The sequence below is a fragment of the Poecilia reticulata genome, linkage group LG6 (assembly GCF_000633615.1).
Source record: "Poecilia reticulata strain Guanapo linkage group LG6, Guppy_female_1.0+MT, whole genome shotgun sequence".
NCBI classification, from domain to species: Eukaryota; Metazoa; Chordata; class Actinopteri; order Cyprinodontiformes; family Poeciliidae; genus Poecilia; species Poecilia reticulata.
The window spans coordinates 5,442,775-5,460,721 of record NC_024336.1 but is presented as its reverse complement, the minus strand read 5'-3'; the positions used below and the strand labels follow the sequence as shown (position 1 = coordinate 5,460,721).

General features: G+C 38.6%; 1 protein-coding gene across 4 annotated transcripts in view; it reads left to right on the top strand.

The window, feature by feature from the left end:
• aass (aminoadipate-semialdehyde synthase) overlaps positions 1 to 17,947 on the top strand; it is a 63,118-nt gene that overhangs the window by 20,746 nt on the left and 24,425 nt on the right. For all 4 annotated transcript variants that reach the window (XM_008410947.1, XM_017305352.1, XM_008410946.1 and 1 more), the window contains exons 5-13: positions 2,516 to 2,583; positions 2,682 to 2,828; positions 2,953 to 3,031; positions 4,157 to 4,284; positions 9,611 to 9,762; positions 9,891 to 10,013; positions 10,255 to 10,366; positions 10,493 to 10,552; positions 12,097 to 12,164. In XM_008410947.1, the coding sequence (XP_008409169.1) occupies positions 2,516 to 2,583; positions 2,682 to 2,828; positions 2,953 to 3,031; positions 4,157 to 4,284; positions 9,611 to 9,762; positions 9,891 to 10,013; positions 10,255 to 10,366; positions 10,493 to 10,552; positions 12,097 to 12,164 (937 nt within the window). The remainder of the gene's footprint in view (positions 1 to 2,515; positions 2,584 to 2,681; positions 2,829 to 2,952; positions 3,032 to 4,156; positions 4,285 to 9,610; positions 9,763 to 9,890; positions 10,014 to 10,254; positions 10,367 to 10,492; positions 10,553 to 12,096; positions 12,165 to 17,947) is intronic.

Genomic DNA, 17,947 nt, shown 5'->3' with positions numbered 1-17,947 from the left:
AAACTAAGAGTCAGGTGAGCTTAACACAAGGCTGCGATCAACAGGATCGGCTGAAATTGGGAGAGGGGGCGAGACGCTACCATCACCAATTACAGGAAAAACAGCTGACCAACGTGATCAGCCACAGCCAGCATTAGATGAAAAACCCAGATCAAGATTGGGAGAGGGGGCGTGAACCCTGCCGTCACCAATCACAGTAGCAAATTAAGAGTCAGGTGACCGTAACACAAAGTCGCAGCCCTCGGAGGGCGATTTACCGCAACTCCGGCCAACAGGCAGTCGGGACATCCAACAACGGCGAAAAAATCCAGGCCTACGCCATACAAAGTGAACAGCACGCGAGAAGAAAAAAGGAACAGAGCCTCGGATGACGTCATGCTATATAGCCTCTGATTGATCATCCGATGTGTCACAGGTGTGACTCTGTTGACATTATTGCTCGAACAGCKCATGCGCGAAGGGAACATTCAGTGCTTTCAGCACCGCCCTCTGGCGGTCAGTAGGGATGAAATAGAACTGTATTGCGTAACATTAAATCATGCTTGGCTGCAACTGTATCCATGGCAGCTCTTCTTCTATTCAGTGTTTGTTAGCTTCTGTTAGCTTCTTGGCGCAGCTCCGTTCTCCTGCTACTGGTAGCTAAAATCACGACACCTTCACTGTGTATCCCTCTGAAAAATTAACCCATTTAAATAAAAAAATCCCTCCATGGGTGATACCACGATAGAGAGTGTTCATTTTATAGCGTTAACACTGGTGCTGTAAGTGGTCCGGTATGAAACGGGGTGATAGAACAACACAGAAACTAAAGTAAATACAGAGGAATAAACTGGTATGGCAATACTTAATACAGAGGACTGTATGGCAAGAATAAACAGACACTATTTCCAGATAAAAGGTAAAATAATATTGTTGAAGTGTCAAGGGTTTGTTGAGACCATATCTAATACTGAGAATAAATATATCTTACAGACCATAAAAGTAAATAACTTATCACTTATTTATGTTTTTAATTAGATTTGATATATTTATTTCTTCAATATTATTTTTCATGTCAGTGTTAATGTCATGAGGCTGATGACTCCATGACACTTTCAATTTGACTCATTAGGATTTGATTAAGAACCAGATTTGTTCTTTGTAATTTCTGTCCAGTAAAACTATTAATCTATAATCAATAGACAGGTCTATATAAAGATATAAACCATGTTTCTGTCTCATATTTGTATGGCATTAAAATGACCTGGAACTTTTGTTTTTCCACTGAAAGCTCTGGTTTGCACAATAAATGCCATGTGGGTGAAGTTTTATGGATGATACTCTGATGTCCCATTCTCCTGAAGGCAGCACAGAGCTGCACCACCAGAAACTGACAAACACTGAAGAGAAGAAGAGTTATGATTAATGTAGTTTACAGTTCTATCCATGTTTTAATGTTGCAGAGCTCAGTCGTTTTGCAAATAGTTCAAAGTTTAAACTGGCATGTTGAACATCTTTAATCTGGTCATTTTGTGGAATATTTAACAACTAGAAAATGACAAAGAATAAGAATATTTTTCCACTCTGATTGGCTGCTGTTAGGCCTACAGATTTTAAGTTGAATGTTTATTGCATTTTTCGTAGACGTCTATGAAAATAATTTCTATTCTCATGGCTTTTTTGTTCTCTTGGAAATTATTTTTGATGATAAATACAGAAACTAGCATAAAAATCAAAACATCTACAATAATGATAGTAATATTAATAATAAAATAATAGTCGGTGCAAAGTAGCCTGCACATTCTTTGGTGGGGGGCGGTGAGGGACCTGGATAAAGGCTGGGGGGGCGCTGGCCCAAAAAAGGTTGAGAAACACTGACCTAAAAGCTTTCTGCATGTACAGCAGAGGATGCCGAAGAAGGAGTTTTATTTATATAGCACTTTTCAGCAACAAGGCAGATCAGAGTTCGTAACATCACACATAGCRAGCGTGCTCAGTAGATATAAACATGGATAATGGTGTAAAATAGCATACCTTGCTATTTTAAAGTTATTATCCACCCAGAGCCAGCACATTAACAACTTGATCCTCATTATCGTCCACCATGTTTGTTGCTTTTCTTCATGCTTCCGTGTATCAGAATGCCAAATAGTGATGTTTATCAATGATGTACAGGTCAGATGAATGCCACCTGGCCATACAGACTTGGGTCACATTTGATCAGAGAAGTGTCGGACTTAGGACTACATATCCAAGTGCACTGGGTTGCATTTGTACAAATCCGATTTGTGGCGTTCAGGCTGACATGAAAAGATCAGATACAGGTTGCATAAGAGCAGAAAAATCGAATTTCAATCACTTCAGGCTGCAGTGTGAACACCGCCTCAGATTTTAGGGAGACCAAACAGAAAACCCAATTGTTGGTTGCTAAATGAATCCAAATTCCTTTTAAAATTATTAAAAGTAATTGTTTTGGTTATTATCTTTTTCATCAATCTAGGTATATTAAAATGAAAATAACTCCACTTTCTTGTAGGAATGATTAACATTCTTCATGGTTTGGGACTTCGTTTCTTGGCTCTTGGCCACCACACTCCTTTTATGGTGACAAATCTATTCTTAATTCATTTCATCTGAATCTGCACAGAAATGTTTCACATGAACAAACGGAAGCAGTCACCTCTGCTCTCTGATGTTCACAGCACATTGGCATGGCACACAACTACAGGAACGTCAGCCAGGCCATCCAGGCTGTGAGGGATTGTGGTTATGAGATTTCCATGGGACTCATGCCCAGATCCATTGGTCCCCTCACCTTTTGCTTCACTGGAACAGGAAATGTCTCCAAGGTACACAAATGTTCAATTCATTTTGAATATTCAAACATTGAGAATGGAATTAAAAGCAGCTGAAGCTAAGAGAAAATCCCTGATATTTATTTTTACATTCATTTTGTATTATGTATTCTTTTAGGGAGCCCAAGACATGATCAATGAGCTTCCTGTTGAATATGTTGAACCTCACGAGTTGAAAGATGTCTCTGAAACTGGAGGTATGACCTTTCTTCAGCAGCACTGTGTAGCTCAGCAGTTCTCAAACCTTTCAGACTGAGCTCCAACATGGAACAAAATGGCCACAGTCTCACTTACACAATGGAGAAATGGCTTTTGTGCAGTATCACATGTTTATCACTTTGCCCTTCACTAAAAATTTGGTTGTGTCTTGCTAAAATAAAGAAGAAATAATTTGACATTCTTGTAATTATGAGCCATGAACAGCTAAACTAAACATGTGTTTGAGTCATAAAGTTCATTCGTGTAATAAATCTAATAAATTTATTGAACCTTTTTTATTTCAATAACCAGCAAATTCCTTCTGATTTAATTTTTGTCTAAAACAGATCAACATGGGAAAGTATACTGTTCTCTCAGCACGTTTACATGAACATGAACGGCCAATCGGAATGACAATGCATCACATAAATACCACAATCAGAATATTCTAATCAAATTAAGATCTATTAAATTGTAATCTGAATGAGAGGGATAGTTTGGGACTATTGATAATTGGTTACCAGCGCCGAGTAGAGATCAAAAGAATGAGATCACAGATAYAAGCAGCTGAAATGAGTTTCCTCTGTAGGGTGTCTGCTCTCCCTTAGAGATAGAAGCTCTGACAGGGACTCAGATTAGAGCCTCTGCTTCTCCTCATCCAGAGGAACCAGTTGAGATGGCTTAGCATCTGGTTAGGATGGACACCTCCTTGGTAGGAGACCCAGAGGACGACTGAGGAGGGACGACTTTCCTCAGCAGGGTTTGGAGAGGGAGGTCTGGGCCTCCCTACTTGGGGACCTGTGACCTGACCCGGATAAGGAGAAGAAAATGGATGGATGTGCATGTCAGTGTTTCTATCCTGAATAAAGCCTGGGGCATGTAAATGCATGTCATGATCAGTTAAATATTAATTATCAATGAATTTTGTGCTCATATAAACAATGCATTCCTATTATTTAATTCAAATACATTTTAATCTGATGAAGGATCACTGCACATGTACACAATCAGATTGTACGATAAAATAAATCCATTTAGTTCAGTGTGTGTTGTCTGACTAAATGTGTCGACTTTAAATTTGGTGTTGTGCTCCAACAACACACTAACAGAGTTGTTCTTCATAGATATGAACAAAGTGTATGCCACAGTTCTGAGCCGACGCCATCACCTGGTGAGGAAGAGCGATGGCAACTATGATCCTATGGAGTATGAGAACCACCCAGAACTCTACACCTCACACTTCAGAACCAGCGTGAGTTACTTCTCTTCACTCCCCCTCCTCGCACTGCCTCCATGCAGCCTCCCAGGAGCTCCTGTCAGTCACTTTTAGCTCTCATGTTCCACTCAGCAGCAGGAACTAATATGTCCAGCAGTATGAAAATTAGAAAATGCCCTAATTAAATACTATAGTACAATAGCACTCTGTACACAGGATATTTATCCCCATTTTGTGGGTAAATGATTGGTGTGTCAGATATGAGATGTTGACAATTTCTAAATAAAGAAACAAAGGGTTACCTTTAGGTTAGTAAACCTGACATTGTTTTCTGTAATGCTTCCGACATACACACAATAATGCTTCTTGTGATATTCTTATATATTTTAATAATTTGTTGCTTATATTGTTGTGCAATATTGCTTTTAGGTAAAATTGCTGAAAATAGAAATTCAACTTGGAGCTCCTTGATTATGACAAAATTGTTTTTGTCAATATTAAATATTTAAGCAAGTATTCACTGGTTTAGAAGAACAATAAATTTATTGTTGAAGGGCTATAAGGTTATGTAGAATCAGAGTTTTTAGCTTTACATTATGTTATTCCCTCATCAAAAACATCTCCAGTGTTGCTTTGATTCTTTCATGCATATTTGAGAAATTCTTTAATCTCCCATGGCAACCATTGAGCTTTGAAAAATTCCTGGTTGGCATTCAGCTCCTCTAGACTAGTGGCAGCAGCTGTTATCAAACACTTGGCGGACCTCATTTGCTGAGCTCATCATAGAAAGCTTCTCAGTCCAATGCTCCTAAGAATGGTGGTAAATGACATCATGGAGAAGCACGGCTATGATGTGCTGAAGTCAAAATCTAAGTCATTTTTGATATATATTGCTACATTTTTATAGCTGAAGGTAACATGGTTACTTTATTGTGCCATATAATGTATAATATAATATACATAATACTGCCCCTTTAAAACAAGGATGTTTTCCTAAAACCTTTTTGTTGTTTCTTCCCTTAGTCTTTATTTAAATGTTGATATTGTGTAAAAAGCGCCAATAAAATCAATAATTAACAATCCCCTCAGGATGTTGCTATCACAACTATAAATGCAAATTCAGGCCTTGCCCACATGTAGTCTGCGTTTTGATCAACCAAATAGATTTGGTGACTTAACTTTTTATCTACATGTAACCTCTGTGTAATAGAACTAAAAAACGATTGATAATGAAAACTCCAGTCACATGGGAAACCAGAGACTTGGAGTTGACACATACAGGTCCTTGTCAAAAAATTAGCATATTGTGATAAAGTTCATTATTTTCCATAATGTAACGATATCATATATTTTAGATTCATTGCACACCAACTGAAATATTTCAGATCTTTTATTGTTTTAATACTGATGATTTTGGCATACAGCTCATGAAAACCCAAAATCCCTGTCTCAAAAAATTTGCACATTTCATCTGACCAATAAAAGAAATGTGTTTTAATACCAAAAAAGTCAACCTTCAAATAATTATGTTCAGTTATGCACTCAATACTTGGTCAGGAATCCTTCTGCAGCCTTCAATGCGGCATGGAGGCCATCAGCCTGTGGCTCTGCTGAGGTGTTATGGAGCCCAGGATGCTTTGATGGCCTTAAGCTCATCCAGAGTTTTGGGTCTTGGTCTCTCAACTTTCTYTTCACAATATCCCACAGATTCTCTATGAGGTTCAGGTCAGGAGAGTTGGCAGGGCAATTGAGCACAGTAACACCATGGTCAGTAAACCATTTACCAGTGGTTTTGGCACTGTGAGTGTAGAACTATTTAATGTACCAAGGGACTAGATGGAATATATCAGAAGACTAAATTCGTCTACTGGATCTGTTGTCAGTAATCAATAAAAGCAATACAAAAGAATAACTGCTTTCCATACCATGTATTTTAAAGAGAAAATTAAAATGAACACCACAGGACAAAACGTACATAGAACCCAAAATAATAAATACAAAATAAATATACACAGTACTGCAGTAGATCTTCCATACATTTGTGCACAGCAGTCTTAAATTTCCCCACTGGTCAGCACAGTGTCTGACCGACACGCATTCCAAAAGTCCATAGTTGAATTGTCCAGATATTTGAGATGAGAATGTCCAAGCGCAAGTTGTTTCAGTTGAAGAGATGAATAGTGGATTGTGTCTGTATGGTGAGATGGAAGGGAAATGATACAGACCATCAGCCTCCTACCAGACCAGTATGGAGTGAGTTTCAGGTTCTCCTGGCCACAGCCAGTTCTCAGAAGCTCGCCATCCTTTAACCCTAAACAAGAGGGTCACCTGGCCTGTATTAAAATAAACAGGACCAGTAAATTACCAGCCTGCTAGTTAACTAGACTTTTTCAGTTACATACAGAAATAAATGCAATTATATCCAAAATCTAAACTTTCAGACAACACAGATGACATTTATCTCATTATCTTAAACACATGTTGAATTTAAGAAGGTAGATCATATAACAATTAAATGAAATTAAATTAAACAATTAGCATTGGCTACCACCACCAACATGCTAAACAAACCAACAATGTGTTCACTATTCACCAATTCCATATATAGTTCAGTGCATGACAGCTTCATGGCTCCAAGCTCACTGGGTATTCAGAGCTACCTCATTGTGCAGCGTTTTCTGCCACACTTTTTCCTTCCCACTGAGGTGCCTTGATTCAGCACTCTGGGAACAGCCTATTCGTTCAGAAATTTCTTTCTGTGTCTTACCCTCTTGCTTGAGGGTGTCAATGATGRCCTTCTGGACAGCAGTCAGGTCAGCAGTCTGACCCATGATTGCGGTTTTGAGTAATGAACCAGGCTGGGAGTTTTTAAAAGCCTCAGGAATCTTTTGCAGGTGTTTAGAGTTACTTTGTTGATTCAGATGATGAGGTTAACKGCTYGTTCAGAGAACCTTTTCATGATATGCTACTTTTTTGAGATATTAATTTTGGGTTTTCATGAGCTGTATGCCAAAATCATCAGTATTAAAACAATAAAAAACCTGAAACATTTCAGTTCATGTGCAATGAATCTAAAATATGACAGTTTAATTTTTATCATAGGGAAAATAATGAATTTTATCACAATATGCAAATTTTTTTAGAAGGACCTGAAGGGTCTGCAGCAAATAATGTGATGCTGATGTGACGTGTGATTATTTTTACTCCTTGACCATGCAGTGGAGGAAAGACTTATTATTTACTTATTATCCCTCCCCATTCGAGCCACAATGCTGTTCAACCTCCACGTGTGTCCACATACTTTAGCAAGATTCCCAGTCTACATTGACTTGGCTAGCTTTAGGTTAACTGTATATTCTAACACGGTATTTAAAATTAGTTCAAATTCTTTGCCTGTCCATACAAATAATTCTCCGTGCATCAGGTTTAATTCCTAACAGTATGTAGTTGTCGTTTTGAAGGCAGTGTAGGTTTTGCCCTACACTGCCCCCGATGGGTGTGGCATGCTTAAAGCAACGTTATAATTCAGCGGTCTGTGTGAAGAAAAATATTTCTTAAACCAGTCAGGTGTGGACGAGATTATTTTACATAAATGAATATCTCCACTACATTGTTTTAAAAAGACCTGGCTACACATCGACAAGGCCTTAGTCATCATTCAGAGTTTATACGGTGACTTGTAGTTTCCACCAATCATTGCAACTTTTCAGCAAATCTGACAAATCACCTTGTTTTCTGAATGTTCTTCTTTTCTGACCAATCAATGCATTTGGCTGAATTTTGATCTATCCCCTTAGTCGTCTTCTAATTTAACTTCTAGTTTCATTGCGTGTCTTGAAAGCTGAAACTGCAAGATGAAAGCATGTGTGATTTCTTTTCTTTTTTGCAAAAACCATGTTGTGATGTTGTGAACAGTTTGCTTATACTGTTTATTCAGTCAGTGGGTGTAACTTGGAACTTGCTCAGACATCTCCCCTGCACTTCCTATGTCTGTGCCCTTTGTGGCCTGCACTTTTTAAGATGTCCAAACGTGATTTTCTGAGCCGTCTTTAAATGCACCACGAGTGTACACATGCCGGTTGCACCCGTGGTGTTAGGATGTATAATGTTCAGCAGGTAGCCAGAGTTAAACGGCAAAACACTTTTGGTTTCAGATAATGTTTTCTAAATGATGGTTAATATCATATTAAGCTAAATTTACTAATGTTGTCATTACACATGTTTCTTCCCTTGCCAGCTAGTGTCAGGAATAAACCCAATCCTCTTTATTTTCTGTAAAGAAGTTGTGCTCACTGTTGCTTTTCTGATATTTAAAAGAAATCTTTATTGTCACAATAGAAAGAGTCAGGGAGGAGACTTAGACCAGAGGCCAGCAGCAGGACGCTGATGCAGGGTCTTCTCAGGTAAGGAGGGATTAGAACTTGCTCAGAAAAAGATAAGGAAAGGGAAGGCTCTGTGTCTCAATTTCAACTTGTTTCTATGACCATTTTAGGGCAAAAATAAAGCTTAAATAATTTGCATCTTAACCACAACGTTTTGAAAAAGGTGCCACAAAGTCTGTAATTCTAGGCCACAATAATCACAGAAAACAGTGCAACATCCTGGAGGGGCTGATTTAAGATAATATAAGATAACATAATGCTTTATTGATCCCCTAAAGTGGGGACATTTTGTTTGTCCCAGTGTGGCACACAATAATAAATAAAGTAGTAATAATAATAATAATAAATGTATGACAATAACCAACAAGTAGCAGTGATAGTCTTACGAACATACAAATATCGCTCTATATATTACTAAATCTATATTCAACAATTAAAACGCACAGCTCTAGACTATGTGAGTGTTATAAAGTCTGATAGCCTCAGGCAGTTCAGTTTAATTTTATGCCTCTTCATAGTCTCTGAAAAAGATTAAAATATCAAAAGAAAAATTTAACAGTTAAACACATGACATAGAAAATAAATAATTGTAAAAATGTTTTAAATTTTATTTTACTAAGCAGTTGAAGGATCCCAATCATGTATTCAAATTTGGGAAGAATATAATCCATAAACTGTTCTTTGCTCACTTGAAATTCCAGAGGCTTGCAGACACCACTAGAGGAAATCTTGAATCTTACGTATTTTTTTGTGTCTGTCTTTAAAGTTACCCAGGATTAGTTGAAAATGTTGGCCTAAATATGTTGTAATTTTTCTGTTAGCTAAAAAGTTGCTAATCACACAGGCCGACCAGAGGTACGCGTCATTCATTGTTTCATTTATAAAGCTGAAGGTAACAGCAGCAGCAAAACACTAGCTTCGTTGGCCAACTCTGGTTTAAGGTCAGCAGTGTCTCTCATCAGTCATGGCTCTTTTACCAGGTTGCTCCCTACACAACATGTCTGATTAATGGCATCTACTGGGACCCCCCCCACACCCCAAGGCTCCTCAGACGCCTTGATGCCCAGAGGCTCATCAGACCCCTTAAATCCTTGAGTGCTCTCAACGAGGGGTCACCAGCCCTGCCTCACAAGTAAGAAACCTCCAAAACGCAGCCATTGTGGTAACATGTGATATTTTTAGGCTGCCACTGTAACTTTTACTGTTGATGTAATGAATAAAGCTGATGCTCTGAGTCTTGACTGTCTGCTCTCTGTCCAGACTACTGGCCATCTGTGACATATCTGCAGATACTGGAGGCTCCATAGAGTTTATGACTGAGTGCACCACAATTGATAAGCCTTTCTGCATGTATGACGCAGACCAGCACATAGACCATGACAGGTACACTGCAGACAGCTCACTTTAGAGCCTTTATCACAAACATCACTGTCTCTTTTTACACTTTCATTAGCATCACCACTTTTCTAATTTCTAAGGAACATAGGTGTAGTCTGAACTGAGACTAATATTAGACCATGTTTTGTGTGTGCGTATGTATGCACGCGTGTGTGTGTGTGTGTGTGCGTGTGTGTGTGTGTGTGTGTGTGGGGTTGCGTGTGTGTGTGTGTGGGGTCGTGCGCAGTGTGGAGGGAAATGGGATCCTCATGTGCTCAATCGACAACCTTCCTGCCCAGCTCCCGATTGAAGCCACTGAATACTTTGGAGACCGACTCTTCCCCTACATCTGGGAGATGGTAAGCTGTGTGTTTTCCTTCTGGAGGCCCCTGTGAGAGCGCTGCAGCTCGTTGCCTTGGTAACCTTGGACTGATAGGGTTGGATTTCTAGAAAGTCATTTATTGATGATCAGTGTGTTATTCCAGCTGCTCTCAGATGCCACCAAGTCACTCAATGAAGAGGAGTTCAGTCCACAAGTCAGAGATGTAAGTGATGTCATTTGATTATCCAGATATTGATTTGTTTGGCAGAGTAAGGAGCATTGTTTAAAATTATTTACACCAGACATCATAGTAACCAGAGTAAAGTTTTAAGTAAAGTCCAGTTCACAGTACACGATTTTAGAATTGTCTGCTGGTAGTCGGCTGGTTTTCTAAACCTGAGAGACGACACACTAGCCGAGTAAAAATCTTAGGTATAACGTGTTTGATCGTAGAGTGTGAGGTTTCACTCACGAACATTCCAATTCTAGACATGAAATCCCTTAAAATTTCACGATACTACACCTGAATTTGAAGTAAACAAACATGGACAATGATGTTGAAGCAGTAACTGTAGTTTGGGGATTTATTTTAACCAAAAAAAGACGCAACACAAAGTCAAAGCTTTAGATTAAGAACTGGACTTGGCGCGATCAAGGGTTAAATTTGTTGCACTACAATATGGAGGTAAGTGTAATGATTGAGTCAAACATTACACTTAGTTTAATTTCTTTTTCTGTTAAGGTGTTTAATTAACCATAACAGTTTGATTATAAGTTTTTAAGTTTTTGCTGGCTGTGTTGATATTGTAGAATACAGTATGTGTATGTACTGGGCCTTGCTTCAGAAAGCTGAATAACTGATAGATCAGGGCAACGTCAGCTAGAAGAGTGCATGTCCTGCGTATTAATTCCCAACTGATCACGGAAGGGTAACATCTTCCAGCTCCATTCATTGAAAGTGCGTGGTGAGTTAATTGTAAATTTTCTGACATCACTTCCACCGCTCCTGGAACCGCTTGTGCAATATTTGTGAATTGCACTCCGCTTGTCACAGTTTAATGAAGTTCTGCGCCTACTTTTTTCTCTATTTGCTCCTGTTTAGATTACAAATAGATTAACACAACATAACATTTTCTGTATTTTTCTCTGCTGTGTTACTACTGCAGACTGAAATTAAATGTGCCATTTCAACCAAGGATTAGAATGCGCTTCTAAACCAGATGTATTCTGTGCAAAAAGTTAATAATTTTTCTGTTTTTTAAATTATTTTTTTCTGATTGGCTACCTGTCATATTCAACAGGCTGCCTTCCCGCTCCCAGTTGGGGGACACCACACACGCTGAGATCATCGGGCCAAGTTAAACATGTTGAATATTCCAGATTTTAGATCGGAGCTGTCCCAACTTTCTACCGACTGGACCCAATCAGTCGTAACACACCACACACTACAGGATGATCGATTACAACTATCGGAAGCGACAATCTTAGAACACAGAACGTTCTAAGATTGTTGCAAAATCGGGGCAAAAAAATCATGTAGTGTGAACTGGGGTACGACTTTTTTTCCCCCAAAGTGATTTAAAAATGAGGATGTTACAAACCCATCAGAAAGCCTAGAAACTCTTCATCTGGACCAGTTTATGATTATATCATAAAGGAATCTGGACCACTGAAAGGATATAATTTTTCATTGTGATGACAGACAATAATCAAGCCTTGTCTTGTAGTAATGATTTAATGTGACCATCTAAACATGTTTGTCTCCAGGCCATCATCACCTCCAATGGAGCTCTCACCCCAAAGTTTGAGTACATTGAAAAAATGCGAGAGAAAAGGTAAGTCCACCTGCTGGTCGCTGAGAGTCACTGCTTTCTGTTGTCAGGTCTGAAGTTTGACAAAAAAATTACTAAAAAATATATTTACTAAATTTTGACAATTGCTAAAATAAATAAAAAAGGGCTAAAATGGAGTAAAAATGAGTGGGCTTCATCTACACACTAACAGAACAATTTCACAGTGATTTTGAGTCAATACCACATGACTTGGAAGCTCTGGAAGAGAACATATTATTTAATATTAAAATTATTTAAAATATTGAATATGACTTAAATAGAGGGTAGTGTGTCTTGTGTAACCCTAATTACCACTTTTTTGTGTCAGTTGGTCACAAGGCAAGGCATTTATTGACATTTGTTTGTCAGGAGTGTTTGGTTCGGACATTTGTTGACAGTCCCTAATTGAACCTCAGAGTGCTGAGGAGGAAGCGGTAGATTAACGCCTGAATAAAATGCAAGGTAGAAATGTAAGCACTTTGTAAACACTAATATTGAAAGACCAATATTTTTGTAATATCTAATAAATACTTTGATCAAACATGACCTACTTCAACACTTAACGGCAAAGAGAACAGTCACCAGCAACACTGACCAACAACATTAACCAATCACAGACGTTGCATAAAAAAACAACTGCAAAGGGTTGAATTGACAAGATGACAGTGAGTAATAACCAAGATGCAGCTAGAGACATAACATATGCAACATGTACATATGCAGCGAACACATRTGCAACAAATGCATATGCAACATAGACATCTGCATCACTTACATATGCAACATCTACATGCATCATCGACATATCCATAAAGCACTAAGATCATAGACATCAACCAAAGTCACATAGCAACATCTACACATATGACTTCTTATTTTTGACTCAAATGGAACCCCATAAATCTATGAAAAGATTGATCCCCACCTCCTCCTTGAGTTACTATTGCCGTCTTCAGAAATGGAACCACTCCTGATCAAAAACAACCAATCAGAGCCAGGAAGAGGGCCTAAACGCTGTCAATCAAACTTGTGCACTTGCTGCTAAATTTGATAATGGCACAGAAATAACTTACCATTCCAGGAAAACTGCTTATCTGCCGTCATCRGTGGCCATTCTAACTAGCTTTAGCTTTTGTTGTAGGCTCTGCTGTGGTGAACCAGCTGTAACATAGCAGAGAGAAGTGTGGAATTTGTGAGCATTGTGTACATGAGAATGATAGACAGCATTAAGACCCTTCTCCTGGCTTTGATTGTTTTTTTCTGACTGACCTGTGTATTTCTGTAGTGAGCAATGGGAGAAGGCAGAGGAGTTTTTTTCAGAGATCGTCTCTCTTATAACAAATATACTGCAGCTTTAAAGGTGCGTTTCCACTGCATTAACTGCAGCTACAAGAGCCTGAACCAAACAGAAGCAGCTAGGAAGGTAGGACTTCTGGATGACTATGAGCTAAAAATGGACCTTTATATTTAGAATGCAGCAGATCAGCAGAGTAGAAGCAGCTGCAGCTGGGTTTTTATCTGTGGTTAGAGCTTTGCCAACCTGAATGTTTCCACTAAGTCTGAAGAGGTAGTTCATAGTTATTAAAAATGAATGAATGCTGTATTAGTCAGAGATCTTTGTTCTTGGGCTCACATTCTGGACTCTACTGCTGTGGACCCAGGTTTGTATAGCTGGACCATAATCCACTTAACTGGCCCAGTGTTCAGAACCCACAATGGAAACACACGCACAAAGGGATGCCCCAGGTCGATAAAAAAGGTTCTGGTGAACAGAACCCTGGAGTAGAACTGTGCCAAGTCTTAAACAACAAACCAGCCCAGCAGCTGGTTCACTGCATTCTCTAGTCTGCGATTCTGCCTGCCTTCAGTCATGAACCCAACCAGTCTGTCCCACATGGCTGTTCCAGTCAGTACCCAGTGTGTAGAGTTCTCAAACAGTTTCACCCAATATCCACATCATCTGTTAAAACAACACACGCTAAAGTTAAAGTTGGATCAGGGCTGATAAATTGGGGAATGACCAAGCTGGTTCTGGTCTGTTCTGGTAAATGCAAAGTCCTTGAGAAACATAAGGTGTGTTTTGATGCTTCTTTGGGACAAATTCCCKGATACAGTGAACTCTAGAACATAAATGTCTGATAAAATAACCACTTATGCCTTTTAGAACAGTGGCTGGTAGTCTAGCAGAGCTTTTTCTGTTTCTGTTTGGCTTTTAAATAATCTATAGATCAACAAATTATGCAAAGCCATAAATTTTTTTTTATTTTTTTATTTGTGGATGTTGCAGCTGTACGACTTGTTTGGAGCAAGTGGCAAAATCATTTTTAAAAAAACTACTTAGATCAATGAACTTTCCAGTGATGTATTTTTGTTTGTTTCTGATTTTGTTAGTCTTCCATACAACCAGCTGTCTTAAAGATATCGGGCACTAAAAGCACCTCAGTGTGATCAGTAACACCAAGACGTACCCCTCACTCATATTTAGGCCACCTTCAAGACTTGATCAGCTTTCTTCTTACTTGACCCCAAGTATAATTTTCTAGACAAGCTGTCCCTGCGAAATCTTAATCCTTTTGATTAAGTTCTGCTTCTCAAGATGCATAAACCTCCCGAGGGAACATTTATCTTCTCTTTTTCTAATTAAGCCACCGAGTGCTTGACTGACCTCCAGTCAGGCATGCTGCTGTACATTCACGTGTGTGATGTCACTTCCAATTAGTCTGGAGGTAATGAGTCGCGTCTGACTCCTGGCAGGAAGAGAGGTTTTGGACAATGCCATAAGTCACTCTGGGTGATTATCTTACAATGTTCATATTATTGTTGTCCTGATGGGGAGATAATCCAGAATTTTCAAATCAGCCTTTAAACAAATGCAGCAGATTAGTGTGTGTAAAATGTGACAGCATATATCTTTGCTTGTTGAATAAAGGTTATTACCATTTTCCTATTAAATATGTTTGATTGTCTTTTTCATATCCAAAACAGGTTTTTATCCTTTTTCACATTATCATAGTTTTCCCAATAACTGCACATTTGTGTAGTTGTTTGTGTTTTATTTCAACTTTAATTGTTGTGAATTTGGTTTTACCCTATTCCAGCTAGTTTTGACAGTTGGTCTGTTTTTCTGCAACAGAGTGACACACAGTTGCCACTCTATTGAACAGATGGTTAGGGCCATACAGAGACCTTTGGAGGGGCAGGGGTCAAAGTTAAAAAGGGGCACATTGAACAAGATCTTAAAACACCGTATAACAACATAGCAACAACCCATATTAATCAAGAATATAATATTTAATAGGATCATACTGTATCACTGTCATCACGTGGGGACAATGCAAAGCAAGTGTAGTCTATGTTTTTCTTGATAGCAGCAAAAACAGCAACTTTAAACCTGCCAGTGCTGGAGGACTGTGCTGATCTGAGATTGTAGTTTTTAAACGGACCATAGGAGAGCACGTGGCTGATTATGAAGTTATGAAATAAGCAAATTTGCTGCTATTTTATTTATTTAGATAAACCCTAGTAATATCTGTTTTATCTCCATAGTGTTGAGGAAGATTATCTAAATTAGTTAATTTTGGAAATATCTGGCTCTATCTTCCTCTTTGGCTCCCAGGTCCTCCCGGCAGGCCGCGTGTAGCCACAGAGAAAAACAACAATGAGTGTTGACGTCACAGAATTGCAGAGTTTAATCCAATAGAAGACAACTCTACTGAAATTACAACAGAATCTGCAGAACAGTAGGGGCATACATTAATTTACCTGATACAAATGGAAAGGAGAAGGAAAGAAAGAAAAGCAAAGACGTCTTTGGAGAATTGCAAGAGCAAATCTAATCTGTTACTCCTGTGCACAAAGTTTTATAGTCAAGGATCCAACCAGGAGCTGTCTCTGACCCTCTCTCTAAAGCAGTGGTTCTTAACCTTTTTTGAGGTACCGAACCCACCAGTTTCATATGCGCATTCACTGAGCCCTTCTGTAGTGATAAATAAAATATGACTCCCCCCATCCCCCAAATTCAAGACATAGGGGTGTCACTGCAAGATCACTAAGTCTTCTTAAAAGGTAGAGTCTCTGAGAACAGTTCTTCAAAATATAGTCAKTGTTTTCAGCACAGTTGAGCTGACTGTCCAGGAACGACCCAAGGTATTTAAAATCTGCCACAGTTTCAACAGGTTGGCCATCGAGAGAAACTGGAACCACTTTAAGGTCTTCTTTAGATTATTTAATTAGCTCTACATTCTTAAGAGAAAGAAAAGCTAATAATAAAGACTTTGCGGTATTCTGATTTAGTAATGTAATTATATTAGTTGTGTTACCACCCCCACGCCACTAAAGGCAGAAGCAACCCCGAAAAGATGCGACTAAGGAGCAGATTTAGAAGTACACCGAAAGTTACAGAATTTGGTAAAAACTGTGAGCTTTGCTGAAGCAATTAAAGACAAAAGTTCAAATCCATGCTGAGAGTGGAGCTGCTTCAATCAGTGCTCCTCCGCAGCTGTGATTGGCTAAGCAATGTAACGTGATCCTCTGCAGCAAGTGATGGCAAAGCGGGGCGTCATCACAACTTTACACAAGTGTGTCTTTACCTCCGCGGCAGAGGCTCCGCCGAACCCCTGAGACCGACTCATCGAACCCCTGGGGTTCAACCGAACCCAGGTTAAGAACCACTGCTCTAAAGCCATTTGTTTTCCAAGGTCCAACACCAGTTTGTCACCATTATCTAAACAAAGTGGAAGCAGAGCTTCTCCTGAAATCCTGCTGTTTTGTGGCTTTCACAGATCAGTGTGAAAAGCTAGAACTTTTCCTGATTTATTTTCCCACTCAGACTAAGGGCAGATCAAAAGATCTTAGCAAATGATCTGCTGTAACTACAGGTAAAATAAAGGTCAATAGGCCAGAATAAGTTATACATTTTAAAACTATAATATAGTTCTATAGAAGCAGAAACGTTGAAGTATCGTTTCTGCTTCAGCTCGGAGTCGCGGTTTAAGCAGAGAGGTAATGAAATACAACAGACACTGACAGGCCTCTGCGTCTGMCTTTCTCTGAAGAACTACTGAGGGGAGGAGACAGACTGGTGAGGAGAAACTGTTCTTATCTATCGATTCAGTATTTTTATTATACAGACATTAGGCTGTTATTGTTGTGCTATTAGCTAGCTGCTAGCTAACGACTTTGCTAGCAACGCTAGATAACAAAAAAGCTTCTTCCCTGTATCTTTAATGATATCAGTCATTCTTCAGTATCGCTTATGCAATAAGGGCACATCGCCCATTCAAAACCGATCATCTTCATAATGGATATATGTCCAATCTTCTAATTTCCTTTGCTGCATAATGTACATTGCATTTATTCTGGTGTTAGGTAAATGTATCTTGAAGGAGAATAACACTTAAACAATAGTCCAACAAGGATATTTATTTAGAATTAAAAATAACTCACCCTGAATTACCATGATAGATATAATGTATGTAATAAAAGTGTCACTAATGAAGGGGAAAAAAACTCAACCCAGACTTTAAGTTTAGGGTCTGGTTCACAGAGTATGAAGTAAAATKTGTTTCCCAATTATTCAATAAAATAATTGGGTTAAGTAAAATAAAAGTTAAGTAAGTAAAATAAAATTGTAGACAAAACTTTTGGAATTGTAATGATTTTTTTTTTAAGTTTTGTTTAAAATACTTTTTTAAATTAAACTCATTTTTACCAAACATAAACATTTATTTGCACACATCATAAATCTTTTGTTGTGATTTTAGGCCCTGCTCAAGACGTCATGTGAG